A 24,451-nucleotide genomic window follows, 5' to 3' on the forward strand; every position below is an offset into this window, starting at 1 on the left:
TATCCCACTTGCGTGTATTAATTTAGTCTTCTTGGTTGTCGCGTATGGTGAGTAAGGTAAGGTTCAATATGTATATACGTCAATCTATACACGATGTGTAACATGCGTGGTTGCATGGTTGTGTACAAAATCAACTATATTCAGATACATGTAATACACGGTTTTATTTTGCAACCAATGCATTCCTACAATAACTATCCACAACAATTGGACTTTACAAAGATATTCTCAGGGAATCACTTTTATCGAACGTTTCAACAATTCACGCGACAGTTTATGTGAAAAATAACATTCGTGTCTCTTATTAGCTAAAATTTGCGCTAAAGTAAGTTTTCTATGGTATTTGCATAATATCTATATAGATGAAAGAAAAAAGTTTGTAGTAACAATTATAACAAATAACGTTACTCTTAAATATGTTCTTATCCAGAAACATGTTTCTTAATGCTGCAAACTAAGGCAAAGAAAAAAGAAAAAAATTGTGAACACTCTTAAAAATTCCAACTTTGCTTGTAAGAGGAAGCACAGATGTGGGGAAATGATGTATATACTGTACATACATTTATTACATATTTCCTAGACGCTCGATTCCTCGAATCAATCACACACTGATGATATACGTCCGTTTTATTATAGTTGTATAGAATTCTGCTGTGCTATTCTGTTTATGTTATGGATTTAATCTAGTTATTTTGGTGAACATCTATTGAATAGATATGTATAATTATTTTGTCGGAAGTAGACTACCGCATTATAGATGCTCTATCATTCATGAGTTCGTGAATATGGAAAGGCAAAAATATCAATGTAATAAAAGTGAAAAATTTTCATATTTTGCTGATGATGTGAGAAAAAATATATTGTACTTTAATGTGATGGTCGTTTCTCTATCGCCAACAAATTCACGAACTTATGAACAGTATAACATAGTATATACATTACTAAAGAATATTTGAGAAAAATTTATGTGGCAATCTAACGTGTAATTTACAACGTAGTTTGCTGAAAATGCTCTATAATACTGCTGGATATACACGGGTCGTACCTCTATCTTAGAATAGATTACAAATTAATAAAAATTATAAATAATTTAATAAATTTGTCACACGAAAACAGCAATATTAATCAATGGTTCATGAAATCTTAAAAATTATTAAAACAGTCACTTGTGAAACATTTAAACACAACCAATATCTCCAAAAACGACAAAAATACAATGTTTAAAAGGGAAAAATCTTTCGTAAATATGCAGTTTTTTGCAACATTCGTATATTCGTTATTAGATAAAATGGTATATTTAGGATAAATGTTATACCCGACCATTATTCTTACTCAATTTTTATCATTACATGAATATTATAAAAGTAGCAAAATAACTTAATCAAGGCTCAGCATGTTCCACAATAGAAGGCCAGGGTCTTTGAATAATCCATCTTCATATGCGAAACAATTTGTTTGTGCAAAATTATCATAAATTTAAACTAGCATAACTAACGCAATTCGTTTTACAATATCACATAATATATATATACAATACAACATAATATTATAATCTACATATAGGCAGTGCGCAAAAATTAATATAAAAAACTAATATCACAAAGTAATTTGGAAATAAAATTGCAGAGTTAGCTTCATGACGATGCTGAAGCTCTGCGTTAATGTTAAAAAAACAAATCGAACCTTTATCGCGGCTTCGTATTCGCCTTTATTTAGAAAAATTAACAAAGTTTTCAATTTTCAGAAAGACCCAAAATTATAAGAATATTTGTATATTGCATTCTTGTGCACTTATATAAATACATATTAAAGTGCCGCGAAAATATCAAGTTTGTTATATCATCGCAGTAACATCACAGCTCTTGAATGCTGTTTAGCATCACATGATTTTTTGTTTTTTGTAATTACAACAGTGTGAATCTCGAAATTTATGAGTCGTGTTGCTATCGGAGTTATATTTATCTTTTACGTTTTATCTATTATGGAATATCTATTTTACGAACGCATCGTATTCTATTCATACACAGAGATTCATGATTAAATAATTTTATTAATTTCATCTGCAAATAACATTTTCTATTCTTCCACTGTATCAGAAGAGCGTTGTCCGCATGTAATCATTGATGAAATAATTCTTTAATAAATTGTTAACTTATACATGCGCGATAAAATTATTATTCTACAAAACTACAGAGATATTCCTATCTTTATGATATTACGGGTGTTTGCCATGTTTGATCTGGAATGATGATCAATAAATTTGTTACACTGTAATTGCGTTATAATATAGAAGTTCCATATGTTAAATATATTAATTTCTTTAATACATGCATAATTATTCTACTTTTGAGCATCGGAAGCAATAGATAAATGTCATAAAAACGGTGACCATACATATACATACATACACGTATATATTTTGTATACATACATATATGTGTATACATGTATATACATATGTACAGATTTCTTACATTTTTTGTGTATGCGATAACAACGTTCGTCGAGCTTATGCATAATCCTTATAAATAAGTATTTAGGATTTCATATAGCACAGATTAGATTCTCAGTTCGTTGTCTTATCGAATTTTGTATTAAAACAGAAACAGACTCGCTTTCTCCTTTCACCGATTATTTTTCATGTTTTTTTTGTATACGTGATTCTGTGCATCATAGTGGTTATGTAATTCTTAACGCATTGGTATATCAATAAATATCAAACAAATTTTGGAAATGATATCAAACGCAACAAGATTAACATTCGCAACTTGACTCAAAGAGATACACCTATGGCGCAATTTATACAAAACCGATGCGCGATTGATGAAATAGAAATGAAATTTATTATTTCTGCTCGATTTTGCGTGTTGCAGAGATACTTGTTTGCATATTTGCATGCGTATATTCTACTTTGTCGCACGAATATAATGCTTAACCATAAATTCGTCTTTTTCTTATATGTATCATTGATAGACTCAATTTTTTTTATTATCCGATTGGACGTGTACTGTTCCGTTTGCAAAGACAGTGTTTTTCTATTGCTGCAATAACGAGTCGAGTCATGTCATGTTCAACTTGCTCATGTCAATTTTATAAACGACACAATAATTAAAATATTTACAACTTTTAAAAGATTCCCTCTAACTGTAGATTATGCGCTAAATCACATGTATTTTTTTAAATGCATATATTTCCTAACGTGTTAATCGCGGTAATACATACCTTGATATTAAATGCAAATTATCATAACAAACGGTATTGTATCATGGATTTCAAGTACCAAAGTACAAAGGAACTGTAAATCGTAAAAATAGTAGAGTATATAAATAAATATAAATAATAAAGACGCTTTTCTTTAATATATCGAACTGGTAACATTAAAGCTATATATTAAACTGTAAACGTCTGATCACCGGAAATAACACATAAAGCATATAGAATATTCCTTAAAATCAATGGAAAACATATTTTCAAGACACATTTAACATTAAATCATTCCCTGAACTCAAGTTTCATTTATCACAAAAGATTAGAGGTTTAAGGTGATTGCTCTAAATTATAATAAGAATCAGATAACTAAGCTTAATGTGAAATGTGACAATAATGAACGAATATAATGACTTTATCACCAAATACGAAAGTACCATAGGAATTTCAAGGGCAATATCTTCTTTAACTTTCTTTCTCTCTCTTTGTCTTTTTTTTATAAATATCAATATTGTGTTCGTAAGATAGAATAAAAATACAAGACTGTACTATTACTTGGTTATATAGTTTCGATCTTTTTAAGTGTTTTTAGTCCTTTTTTGCAGATTAAATTTAATTGAAACGCGATTATTTCTGGAACCTTTGACTCGAATGATTTATCTCAAATCAAAGACTCACATCTCCGTAATCAAAGTTCCATTTCTCATAGGCAGCTAAACTTGCCGGTGAAACGGATCTGCGAATTCTCTTTAGGGAATCACGAAAATCTTGCATTGTGATATTACGAACGGAATTGAGGTCCAATTCTTTCACTTGATCTGGATTCAATTCTGAGAATGATATAATAATACACTTTAGTTAAACCATACAAACAAGATGTAATAGATGTTTTTCTATTCATGCACATTTGGTAAAAACTGTCTTCATATTTTTACTAAACATAATTGAACAAATTAAAAAAAAAAAGATTTCTAACACAAGATTAGTTATTCGTGCAGTAGATATAAAATTAACTACAATAACTGTAATAACAATATGTGTTGGTACATATACTCAAAACAACAAGACGTTTAGTTTAGTAACACGTAAGCTATAAAATGAGTGACCCAATAATGGACATCTCCACTCATGTACATGTAAATGAAGATGAATACAAAAGTTTATAAAGAATTCAGTGATTACCTCTGATAGGCCCAAGTGCTGCGTCTTTAGCTAATCCAGTCAAATCGCTTCCCGAATATCCTTCCGTAAGAACTGCCATCTCGTTCAACTCTTCGGACGTCAATGGATCATTGTGTTTGGCCAAGAGTCTTCGGAGTAAGACAATCCTCGTCTGTGAGTCAGGCAATGTGACATATACGCGTTTCGTGAATCGCCTTAACGCAGCCTCATCCAATTCCTGTGGTCTATTCGTAGCAGCCATAACGAGCACTCTTTCTTCTGGATTGCATGGCAAACCATCAAATTCGACTAAGAATTCTGTTTTTAGCCTCCTAAAAAAGACGTTGATATTCGATGATTATAATCGATGATGAGACAGAAACAAAAAGAATACATCAAGGTTCATACCTCGAAGCTTCGTGTTCATTATCCTTTCGCTCGCTCAATAACGAATCCACTTCGTCGATGAAAATAACAGATGGCTGAAACTCCCGGGCGATAGCGAATAAGGCTCTCACTAATTTTTCACCCTCTCCGACATATTTCGATGTGAGACTAGCGGCAGATATCGAAAAAAATGTTGCGTTACATTGAGTCGCAACGGCACGCGCTAGCAACGTCTTTCCGTTTCCCGGTGGCCCGAACAATAACAATCCTCTCGCGGGTGTTCGCAGACCGGTAAATAACTCGGGTCGTAGTGACGGTAGGATCACCATCTCTTGTAAAGCCTGCTTCGCGGTCTGAAAGTTCAAGATTAAGTGAGACGAGATATATCGGCAGGACAACTGACTGATAGAGACATAAACGACGACAACGTTTCTCGCGGGCATACAATCGCAAACGATCCATCTACTTACCTCTTGGCCAGCAATGTCTTCCCACTGCACTGGCGCTCCTCCTTCCAAGATCTCGTCGAGAATTACTTGCGCGAGTTTTGGATCCACACCCTTTAAAATGGGTACTTTTCTGGTTGGGGTACTTCTATTACTGTTCGAGGTAGTCGGTGTTCCTGGACGTCTTATGGGCGAACCATTGCCCGGTACAGATAGCTGTCTTTTCACAGAGGGTGGTGTGGAGGACGGTTTGATTGGTAAGGTCTTGTGGCAAGGTTGAATAGGTGTCGATCTACCCATGCTTCGAGGCAACGTTTGACTCTTACTTAAGGGTGTTCCTGTTATTCGCTTGCCAGGAACCGACAGTTTCCTACCGGATGCTGAAACAATGTCTGTACTTACGAATAAAGCTTAAAAAAATTGTTATCGATATTATTCAATGCAGATTCTGCTTATCATAGTCTAACGAGTAAGAGGAGGGTCTATTGCAAAGAAGATAAAAGTAAGAAGAAAACAATGTTTACAGCCAAGTTATATTTTGTACAATGCTATTTGTATCGTTTGCTTTAGTGGAGTGTATTAAAAATGTGAATTTATCGCGTGATAGCAAATATCTCACTCGTAACATAATTCAATAATATCTAATCAATTTGATTAGAATTCAATTATTTTCTTTTTAAATAGAGATTTATGTGATACGTGTTAAGATACTTTCTATTATTATATCTGTACTTAAAGTTGCAATTATTATTTATTGCGTGTATTGGTGTCGTGTTGCTTTGGTCAAAAGCAGAATTATAATCTAATTAAACTATGATGTAAAATGTAAAGAAATTCAATACAACAAAATATGGTCTGAAGATTTGTGATATTTATGCGATAATGTGTAATTAAATCAATTAGCAAAAATTTGCACTTTAATACCATTGATTAATCCTCAACATTACATATGTAGAACCGTGTACCTTTTAAACGTTTGTTTCGACTAAAAATTGAGGAAAAAGAAACGGATAAATCGCATAAATATGAAATGTAGAAAAAAAAAACTAAAAAATTTTCAATGTAGTCACGACAGGATGACGTGATGATAGTGTACACACATGTACGTTTAATCGTATGTCTGTCTTAACGTGTACTTAATAAATAACTTTTAAATCAAAATTGTTTCAATCTACTTGCAAGGCGCTTTAATGAAAAAATTTCATAGCATATACAGTAAGCGAAATTCGGCAGCTTGTAAAAAGATAAGATATATACTAGACATGAAGAGACGACTACGTAAATACGCAAGCCTACTCGCCTACGTTTTTCTACCTTCTCACCTTTGTAAAAAGTGAAAAGAATAATGTGCATAGGGCCAAGAGAGGACGAAACAAATATCTCTTTAAAATGGAAACGAATGGACCACAGAGAACTAGATAGCATTACTACGTTATTTACTTGCATTCGACTCTCTTTCGCCCAGAACTTAAGCCCAGAATCTCAGACGAACAATACCTTCAGTAGTATGAGCGAAACAGTTTTTTGGTGAACGTGGCCTTAACTTGGGAATCTGGGTACACATAGTCTGTCCAGCGTTAACTGTCGTGTGTATATTGTTTGTGTTCTTATTGTGATTAATGTTGGGTGAAGTTCGAGCGGTTTGAAAAGTGTGCGTGTTGCGGCGAGCCCTCAGATGCTTTCCCGGATGTTCGCCGTCCGTTTTATTTCCAGGTGCGCGATTGTTGATATTATGGTTGATACCCAGCTTTCTCAGCTTACGCACACTCACTACAAAAAGGAAAAAAACATTCTCTGCCATGCTGCAGTAAGACTATAGACAGCTAAAGAGAAAATCAGGCTAATGTTTCGGTCGTGCTCGAACCGAACCACCGCGTTGTCGCCGCCGCCGCGAGTATCAAACGATATTCTGTTTCGGAGTAAAAGGCGGAGCCAGATTTCAATCAGCTATATCACTCTTGGGTACCGCGTGAGAGAGATTGGGCTCTCAATCTGTATCTGTATGTATTTTACATACAGATGTCATGTATTCGCGTGCGAATTTTTATTTAACACTTTTCGAGTACTCACAAAGAGAGAGAGAGAGTACTCCAAATACTCAAAGAAATGCAAAATAAAAACGTGACTTGTGCTCATGGTAAACCATCTAGGAAATTATATTACGCGGGCATGCGTACACACTCATACGTACACGCTCGTATACAGTGTATAATTGTATACACACTCGCACGCACGCGAGAAAATAAAATAAACTGCACACGAGCATGCTAAATACATCGATCGATTCTTTCTTTTGCCATTGCCAGAGATTTACCTGTGGACCCTGTTGTTGAAACAAGTAGGATAGCTCTATCAATTATTTTCGCAAGAAACAAAGCTCAGTAGTCGCTAGTCGCGGTACCATAGGTAAATAAGCTTGGAATAGCTTAAGAAATGCCACGGTGCGAAACAACAAGACGTCGAAGCCTAATCACGAGAGCATACTAACCGAGAAAATCGAGCCTATCTTTCGCCATTGCCAGATTCGTACACATCTTGTCGTGAAGTCTTTGCGCGTGCTCCCATACCTCGCCGTGTCCACCGGTGCATTCCACGGCTATTCCTTTCTCCAATTCTCCGATTCCTTTTTTGTACAATTCTATCGCCATTTCTTTCTGTCCTGTTTCAGTATAAGAGTATACAAGTAATGAGAAAATGGTTAAAAATAAAATGGATACAAGATAACTGACGTTTTTACAAGCATCTGCCTTTCTAGCTCTTTCGATTGATAAACAATGTATTATACCTTCGTTATCCTCGTCGATCTTGAGGGCTTTGCTGATAAATTCAAACGCCCTGCGATGATGGTGCTTTTGCTTGGCTAGCAACGGATCTCCAGGACCTGGCCCAATGGGACGTCTAGGTACCTGCGAGGACATGATCTCGCCTTCTATCCGCGTGCCATTTACCATACGATTGTCCATTGGATTTTGTCCTACGACAATCTCCAATTGATAGGCCTGTTTGGATGCCTGCCTGCGCTGGATCAACTGAGACGTAGACGTATACAGATACTTGAATACTAAGAACAGCTGATACAGGAGAGTGCGCAGCACGTTGAACAGCAATATCAATGGAAAAGAGACAATGTAGAGATTGCGTTTATGTACCGACGGCTGCGAGCCGTCCAGGAAGCGATGATGGCTGTGATGATAGTGATGGTTGTGACGGTGGCCGGCGCAGCTGATCGTCGTCGTTGTCTTGTCGCCGTTCTCGCTCTTGGTCACGCACAACTTTTTCGGCGACTTTGGGCCAAATTTACGTGTCGAGCGTGGCGCGCCATCGCTACAAGACATCTCCCAAGGAAGATGCGACCTTCGCTATGTTTGTGAAACTGTCAACTTGCTCGTGATCGATCGTGGTGATGCTGTTGCTGCTGGTGATGGTGGTGATGGTGGAGGTGGACGATGGTGGTATCCGCGTGGTGAACGAGTGGCCGTGTCGACATTCCCGACGCGGCGGCGGCGGCGATCGTCGAGATGGCACAGGGACATTGAACAAGGGACACGCCAACAGACCTACATCCTCGTTCTCGTCGTCACTCGGTCACTGTCGACGCTGTCGACACGGGGACTACATAGAAGTATAGGTGGTGGCAGAGGCGGTGTCAGGAGCGACAGGAAGAAACCAGGTGCAGCAGGAGGAGCAGGAGGAGACGGCAGAACAAGATGAAAAGAATCACGCGTTACAAGTGTCGCAACGTAATACCTTCTGGAAGAAAAGGCAACGAGACGGGCACGAATCGATCTCGCTTCTCCCTCGCGTTGCTCTCACAAAGTGACGACAGCCGGCTGCTGCGTGATGAACGGTGAACACACAACCGATCAAGGGACGAGCGAGCAGCGAGAACTAGTCCAAGCTCTAAGCTAGTCGAGTGGTCAAGCCGCTCGAACCAGGCCAGACCAGAAGAGTCTTCTCCGTTTAGCCGGTTCAGCTTGAGCCTCGCTTGTTTTCATCTATATACGCTGGTCTGCTGCCTCGCGAACGCTCCCTCCTCCTCTTGACCAGTCGACCATTTTTGAGTTTTTCGACGCCCCTCGAACGCGCGATTCACCTCTCCAACGATCGGTACTATTAGGTATGCACTATCGGTCAAAGAGGAACCTTGAAAACCTGAAAGGCGGCCATGCCAACTTTTTTCCTAATATAAATAATATGTATAACGTTCGAATTCCCCGAATTCTCGACGCATTAACGTTTGCTAACGACTCACATCTATTTTGCGACACTGTCGATAAAAATGGTTCAAGTCTGTGCTAAAATCATATGGGGGTAGGCCTGGGTAGGCCGGTATTCGAAATATCACATATGTATACATATATATATACATATACATATACATATATATATATATATATATATATATATATATTTTATTTTAACTTTTTACATAATTTTACTTGTGTAATCACTAAATGAAATAATCACATTTAACATATAGACAGATTTTAATAAGTGTAATTAACAAATTTACATTCTAAAAATAAATTATAGGACAATTCTGTTACATTATTATTAATGTTGTATATATTTAATAATAAATTTGTATATAAATTTATCAAATTTAATCGCACCATGCCGACGTGAAAAATTCGAGAACCACCCAATCTTATCGATAAAATACAAAGGTATATTATTGATATAATGACGAATGACTATTAAATTCTCTTCTTGTCGTGAAGAAAAAATTGTAAAAAAATCTCAGTTTAGCTCAATTTAGTTACGCATTACTATAGAGCTTGTACAAAGAAATAGAGCTCAATATTAACATAGTAACATATTTCAAAAGAGATCTATATAATGAATGTGCATTTTTTTTTCTTTTATCAAATAGATCTAGTTGCTATCACTTTCCGATAATTCTGCCTGTTCTTTGATTTTTCGTACCTTGCATTTGACTTTTTTCGTTTTGTCCAGGCCTTGTTTCGATTTTCTAAATATTTCTATAGCGTGCAATTTTCTTTCTAACGCGCATGCCTTATCTTTTTCTCGTTGTGGTATATATTCCTTAGTATATTCCTTTTTAACGGCTTTAATAGATTTCTCGGGGATAGTACTTGTTTTAATAGACGGGATACTCTCTTGAACCGATGTCTCAAGTTCGATAATTGAATTCTTTCCATCGCTCGATTTTTGAACATTACTGCTTTTTTTGCTTTTCTTAATTCGAGGTTCGTCATCTACGTTACTGTCCGTGTCCATATCGTCATTATTTAATCTGCGCAAAGCCTTCTGTACTCTTTTACTCAAGTTTGGTTCGATAGAACGCGGAGACGCTTTCGCTTTGAAATACATATCTAATAATTTTTGATTCTTATTTTCTTCCATTCTTCTCAATATCGGAATCATCGTGTCGTCGAATTTGCCCTTTGTCCATCCAAATTTCTGCCTAGCGTAGTCGCAAAGTAGCACAACGTTCGGCTTACCCCAGGTAAAAGTTTCCTTTGATTCGTCGACCGTGGGAAAGAGATACGCTTGGACAACCGCTTGATTTGGGAAATCTGTCGAGTAGTCAGTTACGATACTCGCAATCCACTTACTTGTTTCACTTACTCGTCTTTATCAATCTAGGTGAGATTACCGCTTACCTCTGTTCAATTTCATGCTTCGCAATTTATTGCGTAAGCCTGTTTTCCCAGGAGTAGCAACCATTCCCTTCTTTATCCATGAACAAAAATTATGTAACCCATATAACACATTGTCTCCATCGGCAGGAAATGCGGCTAATATTTCTAGCGCGGTAACTGGTCCAACGCCAGTCACCCCTGTGGTATAATCGCTGCCAACCAAAAGGGCCAATTGTATCAATTGATTGCGGCTGAGTTCTGCAATATGTCATTGTTTTCTTATTAAATGTATAATACTTTATGTACACATAATACTCAACATTCTTATAATCTTTCATAAAAATACACACACACACATATAAATTAGTATTCTATTAATCGCTTTGTGTGAACTCCATCTTAAAATAGTAATGATACTTACTAAAATGATGTTGAATATCACAGGAACGAAATTGTAATACTTTTTTGTTTTGATTAAAAAAATTCTTGTATACACATTGACCTCCAAAAAGCCAGATATCAGAATCATCAGTAATTGTGCCGTTGGTTAATTTAATTTGCTCCAAATATGCACACTGGGCTTCCGCTTCCATGGGAGCTACTATATACGGTATGCCGAACAAACGTAATAGCTCCTATAAACAAATATAATGTCATACATGCAAATATAACGTACATTTTCAAGTGTATACCTGTGCATCGGTTCTTATTTGGTCAGAAATATTGGTAGCTTGTCTCTCGAGTTTGCCAATGTCTTTTGCCAGTTCTTCTTGCTCATCTTCTAATTGTCCCTGCAATTAAAAATATCCTCGTATTAAGAGATAAATAAACAGAAATACAATAAAACGCAATTGTCCAGTCACTTATAGGAATAGAGTATCAAATTACCTTCAATTCCATCAAATCTTCTTCGTTAATAGGTAACACTCTCTCTACTGGCTTCTCCTGTATACATTCATCAAGAGGATTAATTTGAGTAGGCGTATCTGTATCATCTTGCTCTGATAATTTATTCAAGTTTTGGACGTCATGTATTTTATCTTCGTCAGTCGACGAAATATTCTTGCTCAAGTATTCGTCTTGCTGAGTATTTTCTGGCAATTCAATATTGGTTTCTTTCTCGATTGATTCTTCAGCTATAGTATCTAAGAAACTATCTTTTAAATTATTACTGTGTTTAGAAATCAATTGTGTTGGACATTTATTGTTTGCTGTATTGACAAACTGTTCTTGCTCTTTACTTATCGATATAACTTCTTCTTTATTAACTTTTTCAAATATATCGGCAAACATATCGTCCTCTAGTTTTTTATCCGATTTAAAAGTTATCTCGATATTTTTTTTCTCCGTAGTGTTCCTTGAAATATTCATATCATATATCGGTACATCTTGAATTTCGATGAAATCATCGGAATCAGAATCTGACGTATCTATTTGCGCTATATCGTTAGATTTGGAGGAGAAAGCATTTGCAGCAGAACGCTCCTCAAATATTATTTCTTTGTTTAAATTTGAAGTGTCAGATGTGGTAGTGACATTTGAAATCTTGACATCACTTTCCAATAGTTTAGTGACATTATCTGGATTAGGCATAATTAATTCAACAGCCTTATTCTCTTTGGGCGTGTATATATCCTTCGTACTCTGCGGTTGTACAGATTTCAAAACTTGCTCACAATTTTCAGGAATTGTTAACATCGTGCTATCATCCATTGGTTGTGTAACTTGTGTTAATTCAGTACAAATATCGTTTACGGTTGCTTTTATATTCTTGCTCGTAGTTTTATGACTTTCATCCTTGTTACGTTTAATAACATGCATAATCTGATTTTGAGACAAACCACTATATTCTAACATGTATGTTAATGCAGGATTCATCGTGCTCTTCCCCGATAATGTCAATGATTCGTTTATATTATTTTCAGATTCACAATCGCTATCAAACGTGTATTCGTTTATGTTTTCTGCGATAAGTAGAGAGTCGTTATAGATTGGTACATCGACCTCAACATCAGAATCGTCCAATTTATACTCATTAATGTTTTCTGCAATGGATAAAGAATCATCATAGATTGATACATCGGCTTCACTGTCGGAATCATTTAATTCATATTCATCAATGTTTTCTACAATTGACGTGGGATTACTTGGACCAGCAATAGGTTCAACTTGTTCATTTGTATCCGCACTTCTACCCTCTGGTTCGTTTGCAACAGATTTTGTTGTTAACAAATTCTTGTCTGCATAAAATAATATATAATTTATTATTAGATATATCACAATTAAATATATCATGCTGCACGAAATAATTTCAACGTTTCAACGTTTAGCGCACATACCAGAGATGTAAATCAATCTGGTTGTATCATCCGCGGCTATACGAAAAGCCGCGTCTCTGCCCTTTGTATCAACACCTTGTTCAGTCAACAGTTTGTCCAACTCCTCTAATGTCAGTGTCTTTCCACCCATTTCCTTCTCAGCAGATTCTAAAGACGTTTGCACGTGTCTACGTTTAAGTAAACGTTTCAATTGGAAGCCTGAGAACTCTTGCGATTCCTACAATCAAATACCAATATTTACAACATTCTCTCTCTCTCTCTCTCTCTCTCTCTATATATATATATATATATATATATATATATATGTTTAGTAAAAGAGTTAATCTACAATCTGTCGTTCACGTTACACATTTTTACATTTCCAGTTTTACATTAATACATACTTGTGGCATTTCATGCAAGCGGCCCCAGGAATTTTGTTTTCTCGTTTCTTTAAGATCAGTGAGTATATCGTAACGAACGTCTGCAGGTAACGCTTTAAATTCGCTGCTCGTTACGTCAACATTATGTATATTGCCTATCCATTTAGACTGTTTTCGTGGACTCAGTTGGACAATAGTGTCAGAATCGTGTTGATCGTCATCGACATAATTCTGTATATCACTGATACCAGGCATATCAGGCAGAGCAAACATATCTTGATCGGAACGTTTGGTTTGCATATTCATTGTTATTTGTATCGCCTCGCTATTTTGATCCTTGGAATTTTGATCCTTGTTAAGAACAGTTTTTACAACGCTGTGCTTTATCAAGTTGTTTATCAAATCCGCCTTCATCTTTTGCGCCTTACTTGTGGCAATAGATTTCTGCTTCCTGCGCAAGGCCTGCAAACACAAAAGAATGAGAAGGCTCTTTTCTCACTACCTGGTTCCCACGGTGAGCTAATTAAGTACGAACAATATTATAATCAAGATAGAAGAACAGTTTAGCTTGCGCGTAAATGTATAGTGCACAACTTTTAGGTTTCATACGGTATATTGTATCTTGTTTGCATTAAATTTTGCATTAAACCAATTGAGAAATTATTAATTATTTGTCGATTAAAAAAAAAATATTATCCATCTTGTATTTACAATTGTATTTTTCTTAAGCATGGGTACACCTCCATCAAAGACGAATACAGGCTTGATTTTGTAATATAGGAGTTTGCATATTCTAGTAAATAATCCAAGCAAATGGGCATTAGGTCTAGGGGTACCATGACGATCTTGGTATCCTTGCAATATTTGGTATATCCATATCGATACATCTGTGAAAAGTATACGTTATATAAAACTTTGTAATCAATTATACTTTAGAATAATAAAAGATTAAGTTGAGTTGATGTTTTCAAAACTTGGAAAATAAAGTTTAAATATATCGGAACGATTTAAGTGATAAGATTATTAAGATATACTCACCGATCGCCAAGACCTTGCCCTCGAGGCTTTCCAGGGGTACCGGTTTTCCGGATGCCTCGAGCAACTTCCACAAGCCATATACTCCCATTATCCAATTAGAAATCGCGATGGCAGGGAAACGCACGCACGTGTCACTAAGAGACAATTATATGTACGATTTTCCCGACATGTATTGTTTTTCCTTTTATTTTCTAAGCGCTTCATAATTTTTTCAAATTTAATCTGTTATACAACATAACCTGATAGTTAACCTAAAAATACGAGATTAACAAGTAGCGTTGAGAACTCGTGCGCGGCAGGCGGACAATTAGAAATCAACAAGTTGAGGAGTTTAATAACTATATTAATACATTAATTAGTATACAAGTTTGGTGGAACGATTGGATATTCCGAGTCGAGTGCGAGCGGTTGAAGCGTTGGTCTAGTGGCTCGCACTTTGCCTGCACACACGCATACTCCGCGCGCGGTCAGCTGACGAAGAAAACAAACTTTTAAATTCGACGTGACTCGCGCGACGTGATAGCGGTCACACAGAGTTGAATCGCTTCGGGTTCTCCTGGGTTGCCCCGCATTCCGCTGCGCTCGCTGGCGTTCGCAGGTGCCTGCGAAATAACTCAAACTTTGCTACAATAACTTGGAGCAAATTCAAATATATACGTTGCGCAATCAATCTATGATCTTTCATGTGATTCGAACGATCGAAAGACGATCGTAATATATGGCAAGAGAAGACGCATTGCTTTTAATACGCGACATTTGACTGTGTTTTAAAGCGCAGCAAGTCAATTGCGCATCTTATTTATCCCATAGGGGCAACGCGATAATAATTAAAATGGCGCAACACGCAATTACAATAGTAGATCGTATCGGAATCACGCTCGCGGTATAATTCCGCGCCGTGCCGCTCCGACGTGTATCTTGGCGCCTTCGCGTAAAAAGAAGGAGCGTGGGAATCGTTTGTGATTTGGGATATTCGACTTTTGTAAAAAAAAAAAACTTGCGCGCGCATTACGTATATACACTGCGTATTGCGAGAATTATATGTTCACTTGACAAAAAAGGAGATAAAAAAGTGCAATGTACTATATAGATATGTGTTGCCCTTGCAGCTTATAGATATGTGCCCCCGTCAATAAGGGGGAGCGACATTTTATCATTTTACCATCATCTAGCCATTTCATTACAATAGTTGTGTTCTATTTAATTTATGTTGCGGCCGCTTATAATTTAACGCACGACTATTATTTTTTAACTTGTTTTTATTTTGCAACTTATAATTGGGCGGAATCAGAAAATCTCAGCTAGTGCAGACACTCGACACGGTACAAATTAAATAAAAAAAAAAAACTAAAGCGTAATAGTATAGCACTAAAGTGATTTAAATGAGGAAAGCCACTCCCCAGTTCCCTAGCCTTACAGTGAGAAATGAAAATGGAATCGATATCGATTCGACAGTCGAAATCATCAAACTGTAAATATCGTTTCGATGTCGATTCGATAGGATAGCCGGATAGGTTAAGTTATTTCTGGACGTCATATTAATAGCTGGTTCATCGCGAGTTTTGAAAATGTCAAAAAATAATTATATCAAAGATTATAGATCGAGCGAGCAAATAAATAATAAATACGCTGGAAGATACGATAAAATATAACGATCGCTTTTACGTAACGTATGAAATAAGTTAATTTTTTTATTCAAACAAACGCGTTATCTTTTCCGTAAAAATGCAATGATGCTACTGTTTAAAATGATCGCTTGTTAGGAGGATATATAAAATTGATCGAATGTTTTCTATCTCTCGAAAATGTATTTTTGCGATTTAAAAAGAATTGATATGATAAATTTAGAAAATTGCATAGTCGAAATATGGACATATAGACATATATATATATTTTTTTTTTCAGAGCGATTAGTATCGTTGCAGAATGTGAAGAATGTGCAGAATTGCAATCGAAATGAATAGATTCCTCGCATATTCTCATCGACACGTCTCACGAGGAATTCCGATCAATCGATCGAAATTTGGAAGAAAGGTAAAAATTTGCAAAATTTCTCTCCGTTTTCATCCTCGTACACGCACGTACGCACGTGTTCTATTACGCAGCATCGGTTGGCTGCACCTCTCGCACACGCGGCGGATCACGCGACGAGTTCGTACGGATGTGCTCTTGTATATACCATACATACATGCGTGCATCATATGTTATATATTTAGTTGTGTACATGCATTACACACGCACACACACAGGCGCGCGCGCGCGCGCGCGCGTGTGCATGCACATTCATAGACGCGGTAGTATATATCGTATCGTCATCATCGCAGAAGTGGAGTGAGGTAGAGGCCACCCACTCTTTCCCACAGCAGGTTTTTCCCACGCCCCCCAGGATAACCCCAACATCCTTTTGCGGCAGCAATTCCACGGTTCGTGGGGGCGCCGCCGCTACGTGGGGAGAAGAGAGAGAGGAGGTCGGATGGAAACGCGGGCGCGATGGAGGGAAGGCGCGAGGCGCGAGTACGAGGGGAGCGGTGTACGCGACGCGCGTCGTGTGGTGGGAGACAGAGCTGGCAGAGGGCAGAGGGATCTAGAGGCAGTAGAGGCGCTCGGGTCGACACCGCCGGGCCATTGTACAACAGTAAAACAATAGAATCTGCAGCATCAGTGACGTATCCGCGTGCGCGCGGTCGCCAAGTTTCGTGAGCGGTTAAAAAAAAAAAAGAAAAAGAAAAAGTGTCATCGCGATTAAAGAGAAAGAGAGAGAGAGAGAGAGAAAGTGTGCTCTACTTTTCACTTCTCAGATGCATAATATAGCCACCAAAGTGTATCGTCGAATCGAAGCAGCTCGCGCCCCGTCACCGATTCGAATCGAGTCCGGATTTCTGCATCTACATCGCAGAAAGGAGTTGCAGTTCAGAGAGCGATCTTAGACAGGTATGAAAGGCTCGTACGAAACGAATTTTTTTCATTTTTGTGCGTACATCTAATCGACGATTTAATATCATCGTCAATTTGAATTGGTACGAGACTCGTTGCGAGACACGATTTGTATTTACACGAGAGATCGTAGCTGTTAAATCTCGCGAATGTTTTAAACTCTAGCGACGTTCGCGCGCGATTTTTATACATTTGCCGTGTCCGACAAGTGATGTCGCATCCTCGCATCTCGCGGCGCGGCGGTTGCCATCGTTTTCAACTCGTTGGGAGAGAGCGCAAAGCCGCAAAGCTCCCCTCTCCTTTACTCGCTACGTTTATGGTATAGCCACTCGCGTCGCGGCTACCGGCGCGTCAGTCTCTACCGTCTGCGTCGGTTGGTTATCCGTCAGTCGCGCATTAACGACGATCGTTACCGATCATTCACGTCGTACGTTATTTCGTACAATTGTACAATTAAGGGAGACGCGTGCATATCTCTCGTGAGAATTGTCTTGGATTCGAATCGTGATTCAAAGTCTCGCGCGCGTGCCCGTGTCAGGGTGTGCCCTGCCGCACCACTGTCGCGTTTCATTCGCCGCGGTTGGCACTACTGTTGGGAAAATTCGGAAAGTGAACAGGTGTTTTTTGAATGGATTAGGGGGAGAGAGAGAGAGAGAAGGAGAGAGAGAGGACGCGGAACGATTCGCCGCCGCGGACGGTGGTGAACGATCGCCGGGACTTGGCAGAGCCGCTCGCCGCTCCGGATGATCGATAACTCGGAGGATGCACGCGGGTACGCGATTACTCTCGACGCCCGAATGAGGAGGTAAGTTGGCCCGGAATTTAACCTATTTGTCTGGATCCTACGTAACCTCGCTTCTCGCTCCTCGCTCGCGCTCCGCGCTCGTCCGAAGGTAAATAAACAAACGTTTCCTGCTTTCCTCGCACACACATGCCGCTTCGATCCGAGCGTTTCCTCGAGCGCGGCACACGCGAATCGATCCTCTCTCGTCATAACCCTAACTCTCGCAGCCACGATAGCGCCGACAGGGAGGAATGGGGTCTTTTTTCACAGCACGCTTTTCGTCAGCCAGTTTCCTCCAGCCTCCGGCTAGACGATCAAAAACCGACTGCTTTTCGCAGCTATATCGCACTCGGCACTTTTTCTTCCATTTTGCACGCGAGAGCAAAATATTGTATATACCTACACGCAGCCTTGCGCAGCTTGCATGGATAGAATAATATCGTATCAGTTTGACGATATCTGTGTTGTGTGCATTTCTATGCGTATTTGTGTGCATTCAATGTATTATGTGCGGTGCAGTTTATTTGATATTTTTATTGAATAAGGATAAGAAATGAAAGGAAACGTCACGTGACATACGAATCGTGAGGCCAAAATGTGAGTCAGTCTTTTACGTTTTGTTTTAAACCGAGTACCGATTCATCGCACAACAAATCTCGCGGATTCGTTTCACAGCTTGTACTTTTTTTTTGCTGAATAATACATTTGCATTTCTATTCTTGGAGTATTTAATCAGGCATTTTTTGCGATCATAGACTCGTAGATTCGTAGACTTACGCTACGTTATTAGGTAAATTCCACTATTTTTATTGCAATTACGTAAATTGAGCGAGACACGTCTCGACACGCGAATGACAGATACTTTTTTCTTTCGCACCTTGATATTGTAGGGCACACTTGTGTTTGACGATTCTTGTTTACCTTGCAATATTTATTTACCAACTGTTGCCACGATACATTACTTTCTTTGCCTTGTTGTTCACGCTACAGAGAATGTGGCAATACGCGGGATATTGATAAGTGGATAGCGACAAGAGCAGATTATAACTATCAATTTGACTATATATATATAATATCGTATGCGAATCAACGCTGGTATCGCTGTCATCATACGATTAAATTTTGATCCGTTTTATCAACGAGAAATATCTGCTGGTCAAAGCGCTCCGCAACTGGATGGGTGGCAAGTCCATATGACTCGATCCATCTAGAAGGAGCTGTGATCGATTAAGTGATTTTGAAGAAAAGAATACATGTATTGTGATGTTTTCCATTGGAACGTCAAATTTTTATCGAATATTCATTTTCAATGATTGTACAGAAAGGAATTGAAGGGGTTGTAAAAAAAAAGAAAAAAACAAGTAATATATCTTGTAAGGTAGGTGATTAATAAAATTGTCAAATTTGCACGCATATGTACTTGTATCGATTTGTAGCGTCGATCTCGTGTAATTAATGTAACGTTTGTTTAACGAGCTAAAAAATTATACTATTAATTACGAGATGTACGCATTTTTCCCAGCGTATAAACATAAAGTCTATCTGTGCATGGCTACAATGGACAGGAGCGCTTTTAATTCATGCAGGAAAAATGAGCCCGACTTGGTTCTCACGGCGTGCGTACATGTACGTGTGTGTGTATGCATATATGTGTGTGTTGTTTCCTCTTTCCTGTGCTAAGACCAGCAATTCTTGATAGCTCGTTCGAAGAAAGATATCTCGAGTTAATTACGTCTTGTCCCCGGTAAAAAGCAAAAATTTTTCTCACGCTAAAGCTTCAAACGAGCAGACATTTGTATGCAGTTTGGTACGCTTAATCGCGCGAATGACTAACGGTGACGCTACTGTATATTATGCGAATACATTATCACGCATTTCAAGTCACGATATCGTCTACATCGTATACGTGTATTTTTTTTATACTTTAATAATCTCACACGTATACGTATACACGAACGTGGCTTGGCTGTACTTGTGAACTTGATATAGATGCATGCATGCATGCACGTACGCACATACACACACAAGGTATAAATTACGAAGAGACATTTAATCCAGTGTGCCATCTATCTTGTCCATACTGTTTTTAATTCAACTGTCGTTTAATTTAATCTGCCACCATTCTTTACATTCATAAAATTAATCTCTTATTTTGGCCGAGTTATATTTCTTACACGATTTCGACTAATTTTTCTGATTTTAATTCTCTCTGATTCTTCATTTAGAACGCTACACGCTATTATTGCACTTTGCTGCAGGTAATGGTAATGGTAATTGTAAAATAAGACACAAATAGTTTCTTACCATTCGCAATTGTACGATTGAGTGAATATATATAATTATATTTGATATATTTTTTTGATGTTTGTATCGTGTATCACTCACATGAGATAATTGAATTCACCGTAGGTAAGGGGGCGAGAGAGAGAGAGAGAGAGAGAGAGATTGGAAAGGGCGGGCCAGGGGCGCCAGGGCGCGATTGAAAAAGATGAAGATATAAGCCACTCTCTCAAGGGCGGTGTAACTCTGCGGTGCAACTCTGCGGTGCAACTCTAGTTATTCCGTAGCGCAGGAGAGTCGAATTTGGACTCTCGCCGATTTAAATATGCCACACCAATTTGGACTGCCAACGATGGCACACGGTATGCAATCTCCGCCCTCGCCGACCTCGGTCATGTCCGTTTATCCCCGATTCGGCGGCTCCGGCATCTACAGGCCCGACCATCAGGATCAACGGCTGACCCGCGAGGCGATGGAACGTTACCTGCGCGACCGTAGCGACATGGTGATCGTGATTCTGCACGCCAAGGTCGCGCAAAAGTCGTACGGTAACGAGAAACGCTTCTTCTGCCCACCACCGTGCATCTACCTGTTCGGCGACGGGTGGAGGATGCGTCAGGAGCAAATGCTGCGCGAGGGCGAGAGCGAGCAGAGCGCTCAGCTGTGCGCTTTCATTGGCATCGGCAATTCGGATCAGGATATGCAGCAACTGGATCTGAACAACGGCAAGCAGTATTGCGCGGCGAAGACCCTCTACATCTCCGACTCGGACAAGCGCAAGCACTTTATGCTCTCTGTAAAGATGTTTTACGGCAGCGGCCACGACATCGGCGTCTTTCACAGCAAACGCATCAAGGTGATCTCAAAGCCCTCGAAGAAGAAACAGTCTCTGAAGAATGCGGATCTCTGTATCGCCAGTGGCACCAAAGTAGCCCTCTTCAATCGGCTGCGATCGCAGACGGTGAGCACACGCTACCTCCACGTGGAGAATGGCAATTTTCACGCGAGCTCCACGCAATGGGGCGCCTTCACCATCCATCTCCTCGACGACAACGAGAGCGAGTCCGAGGAGTTTCAGGTGCGGGACGGTTACGTCCACTACGGCAGTACCGTTAAACTGGTGTGCTCCGTCACGGGAATGGCACTACCACGATTGGTCATTCGCAAGGTCGATAAGCAGATGGCCAGTCTCGAGGCCGACGATCCCGTCTCGCAGTTGCACAAGTGCGCCTTTTACATGAAGGACACGGATCACATGTACCTCTGCCTCTCGCAGGAACGCATAATTCAATTCCAGGCTACGCCTTGCCCGAAGGAAGCGAACAAGGAGATGATCAACGACGGCGCCTGCTGGACCATCATCAGCACCGACAAGGCCGAGTATCAGTTCTTCGAGGGCATGGGTCCGGTACGGTCACCGGTCACCCCGGTACCCCTCGTCCACAGTCTACATCTCAACGGCGGCGGTGACGTGGCGATGCTCGAGCTGACGGGTGACAATTTCACGCCGAACCTGCAAGTCTGGTTCGGCGACGTCGAAGCCGAGACCATGTACAGATGTCAGGAGAGCATGCTCTGCGTCGTGCCGGACATTTCGCTCTTCCGCGGCGAGTGGCTCTGGGTACGTCAGCCGACGCAAGTGCCGGTCTCTCTCGTGCGCAACGACGGCATCATCTACGCGACCGGTCTCACTTTTACCTATACACCCGAGCCCGGTCCGCGTCCCCACTGTCCACCCGCCGACGAGATTATGCGAGCGCCGCGTGCCATGCACAATCAAGCGGCCAGCATACCACCCGCTGCCATGTCCGCGGACGTGCCCTGGAACACTCACGGTCAGCCACCGCAATCGGCTCTCTGATGTCTTCTGGATAATCGTCATAACGCGAACCAAAGTTTACGATGTAGTAACGATACGGACGATGCGACGCCTATAACCGTCGCGCCGATCTCGACGTCTCGCGACGACCACGACCACGACGACGATGACGACGATGATGAAGACGACGACGACGATGCGAGTGAGAGCGGCGATAGTGACTGTTCGTATCTGACGAAAAATTTATTACTCGACATCGATGGTGATGCGGCAGTTGCAGCACGATGCGATGCAAACTTGGACAATATGAAAACGTAGCGTATCGCTCAGTGCACCCGACTCATCGTCAGTGGTGCGACGACGTGGCGTGTCCAATTTCGCGCGCGCTAAAGATCGTTCGACTCGATGTAAGTTATTGAGGTACACATACATATACATACACACACACATACACACAAATTTATAGAGATAATAATTTATATAGTAATCCTGTAGATTTAACGGCTTACGCTAGTGTGTATAGACTGAGTCGAGTATACGACGTTTGACGATAGAATTTTTAAGAAAAAGCAAATAAAATTACAAAAGATTTGATTCAACATGATAACACCAGTTTTAATCGTTTGTTCGATACGTCTCGAAATTTTATCACCCTCGTCTCATCTCTACCACTCCACAAAGGATAAAACTTATCGAACGATTAGTAATGTTAGCAATGAGCAATGAGAGGGTAACACACAATTTTGGTCTATACATCTGCATATCGGTCACCAAACGATGGTTGTGCTTTTGACACTGTATTTGTTACGAAAGGAGTTGCTGCCATGCTTGGAACTCGGTAAAGTGGATTTCGAAATGATAACTAGGCGCATTCGCGCTACGTTGTTGCCGATCGTATTGTCAATTTTTCCAATTTTTTACAATATGCCAGTTTAATCCGTTTTATTTGATTGAAAAAATGTTTTTTATATAAAAAGAAAAAAAATGAATTTACGAGTGTAATCGAAAATCCATACCGAAATCCGAGCGTTGCCTTGCGTGAATGATTCGTCCTGTACAAAGTTAGATAGGGAGAAGGTACGCGATGTATTTTTGAATCCGCGCACGACGGCCTCGACATTTGGTACATTTGTAAATTTGTATGCGCGCGGCATCGATAGATTCTTTATTATTTATTAGGAGATGCATGATAAATGCATAATATACTTTTATTGAGCGAATGTGTCGCGCGCTATCGTATCGGTGCTGATTGTGAAAACGATCAGAGATTGACAAAGTCAGTAGAATTTATATCCATCTCTTCTTTTCCTTTTCTCTACATCTCGGAGAGAAAAGTTTGCTGTAGAAAAGGAACATGATTTTCTTCTGACGATATGCGTGCGCGCGCGTGTGTGTACATGTATGACGTGTGTGCGTGTGTCATTTTATGTATATAGTATTTCAATGTACGTACAGCACTTATTGTGATTACAATTACATGGATCCCGGTGTATCAATTACGTTAGATATTCTCGAGGTGCTCGCGTGTAACTAATTTTCGGTTAATCGTCTAACTCTTATAAATAAAATAAACTATAGAAAACAAATCTCTATTATTATATATATGTATATGTACACAACGTATATTTTTCTTGATTATTTTATCAGAAATGCTGATATCGGCAATCGCGTTGTCCGAACGAGTGGTGGATGGATATCTTTAAATTATAACATTGTGCACGAAGATTTGTATCGTACATACTTGAGATTTTTTTCAGATAGATCGAAAACTTTCTGTCTGAATATAATTGGAGCTTTTTTTTTTAAGGATTTCTTGTGAAAATTTGTTACACATAAAAAATTACATTTACATGTTTTATTGTAATTATATCGATAAGTACAATGAAGACATATATGTATATATAAAATTTTATGCTCCTACACATGATTTAGAATAAACAGAAAGTTTATATTACACGACCTTTATTTTGTCGATTAGTTCCCGAGATCGATATCCAATCCCAAAAGCAACTGGATGGGAATTCTTTACGAGACTTTTTCCCATCCATCATCATATACACGTACAGATGATGTATGCATGCAACATAT

At 39.2% G+C, this 24,451-nt stretch overlaps 3 protein-coding genes across 4 annotated transcripts; 1 reads left to right on the forward strand and 2 right to left on the reverse strand.

Annotated features, from left to right (window-relative positions):
- Window positions 1–145: 145 nt before the first annotated feature.
- Window positions 146–9,073, reverse strand: LOC105196098 (spastin). 2 transcript variants are annotated; one of them, XM_011161844.3, is made up of 7 exons: window positions 7,987–9,073; window positions 7,690–7,860; window positions 6,699–6,971; window positions 5,226–5,581; window positions 4,777–5,108; window positions 4,390–4,700; window positions 146–4,037 (listed from the first exon to the last, which is right to left on the reverse strand). In XM_011161844.3, the coding sequence occupies exons 1-7, from the start codon at window positions 8,534–8,536 to the stop codon at window positions 3,874–3,876; spliced, it is 2,157 nt and encodes a 718-aa protein (XP_011160146.1). In that variant the 5' UTR covers window positions 8,537–9,073; the 3' UTR covers window positions 146–3,873. The 2 variants fall into 2 exon arrangements, with proteins under 2 accessions (XP_011160146.1, XP_011160147.1); XM_011161845.3 differs by lacking the exon at window positions 6,699–6,971 and having other exon boundaries at window positions 7,987–8,590.
- A 596-nt stretch (window positions 9,074–9,669) lies between these two features.
- Window positions 9,670–16,292, reverse strand: LOC105193755 (DNA repair protein complementing XP-G cells). Its single transcript, XM_026131976.2, has 10 exons — window positions 14,897–16,292; window positions 14,547–14,797; window positions 14,220–14,395; window positions 13,530–13,970; window positions 13,147–13,363; window positions 11,696–13,047; window positions 11,500–11,598; window positions 11,229–11,442; window positions 10,829–11,065; window positions 9,670–10,741 (listed from the first exon to the last, which is right to left on the reverse strand). The coding sequence occupies exons 2-10, from the start codon at window positions 14,632–14,634 to the stop codon at window positions 10,077–10,079; spliced, it is 3,489 nt and encodes a 1,162-aa protein (XP_025987761.2). The 5' UTR covers window positions 14,635–14,797; window positions 14,897–16,292; the 3' UTR covers window positions 9,670–10,076.
- Window positions 16,293–16,810: 518 nt separating this feature from the next.
- On the forward strand, window positions 16,811–24,317 carry LOC105196101 (suppressor of hairless protein). Its single transcript, XM_011161851.3, has 3 exons — window positions 16,811–17,477; window positions 18,118–18,285; window positions 20,674–24,317. The coding sequence occupies exon 3, from the start codon at window positions 20,870–20,872 to the stop codon at window positions 22,403–22,405; it is 1,536 nt and encodes a 511-aa protein (XP_011160153.1). The 5' UTR covers window positions 16,811–17,477; window positions 18,118–18,285; window positions 20,674–20,869; the 3' UTR covers window positions 22,406–24,317.
- Window positions 24,318–24,451: the final 134 nt, after the last annotated feature.

Source organism: Solenopsis invicta, chromosome 16 (genome assembly GCF_016802725.1).
Source record: "Solenopsis invicta isolate M01_SB chromosome 16, UNIL_Sinv_3.0, whole genome shotgun sequence".
NCBI lineage: Eukaryota > Metazoa > Arthropoda > Insecta > Hymenoptera > Formicidae > Solenopsis > Solenopsis invicta.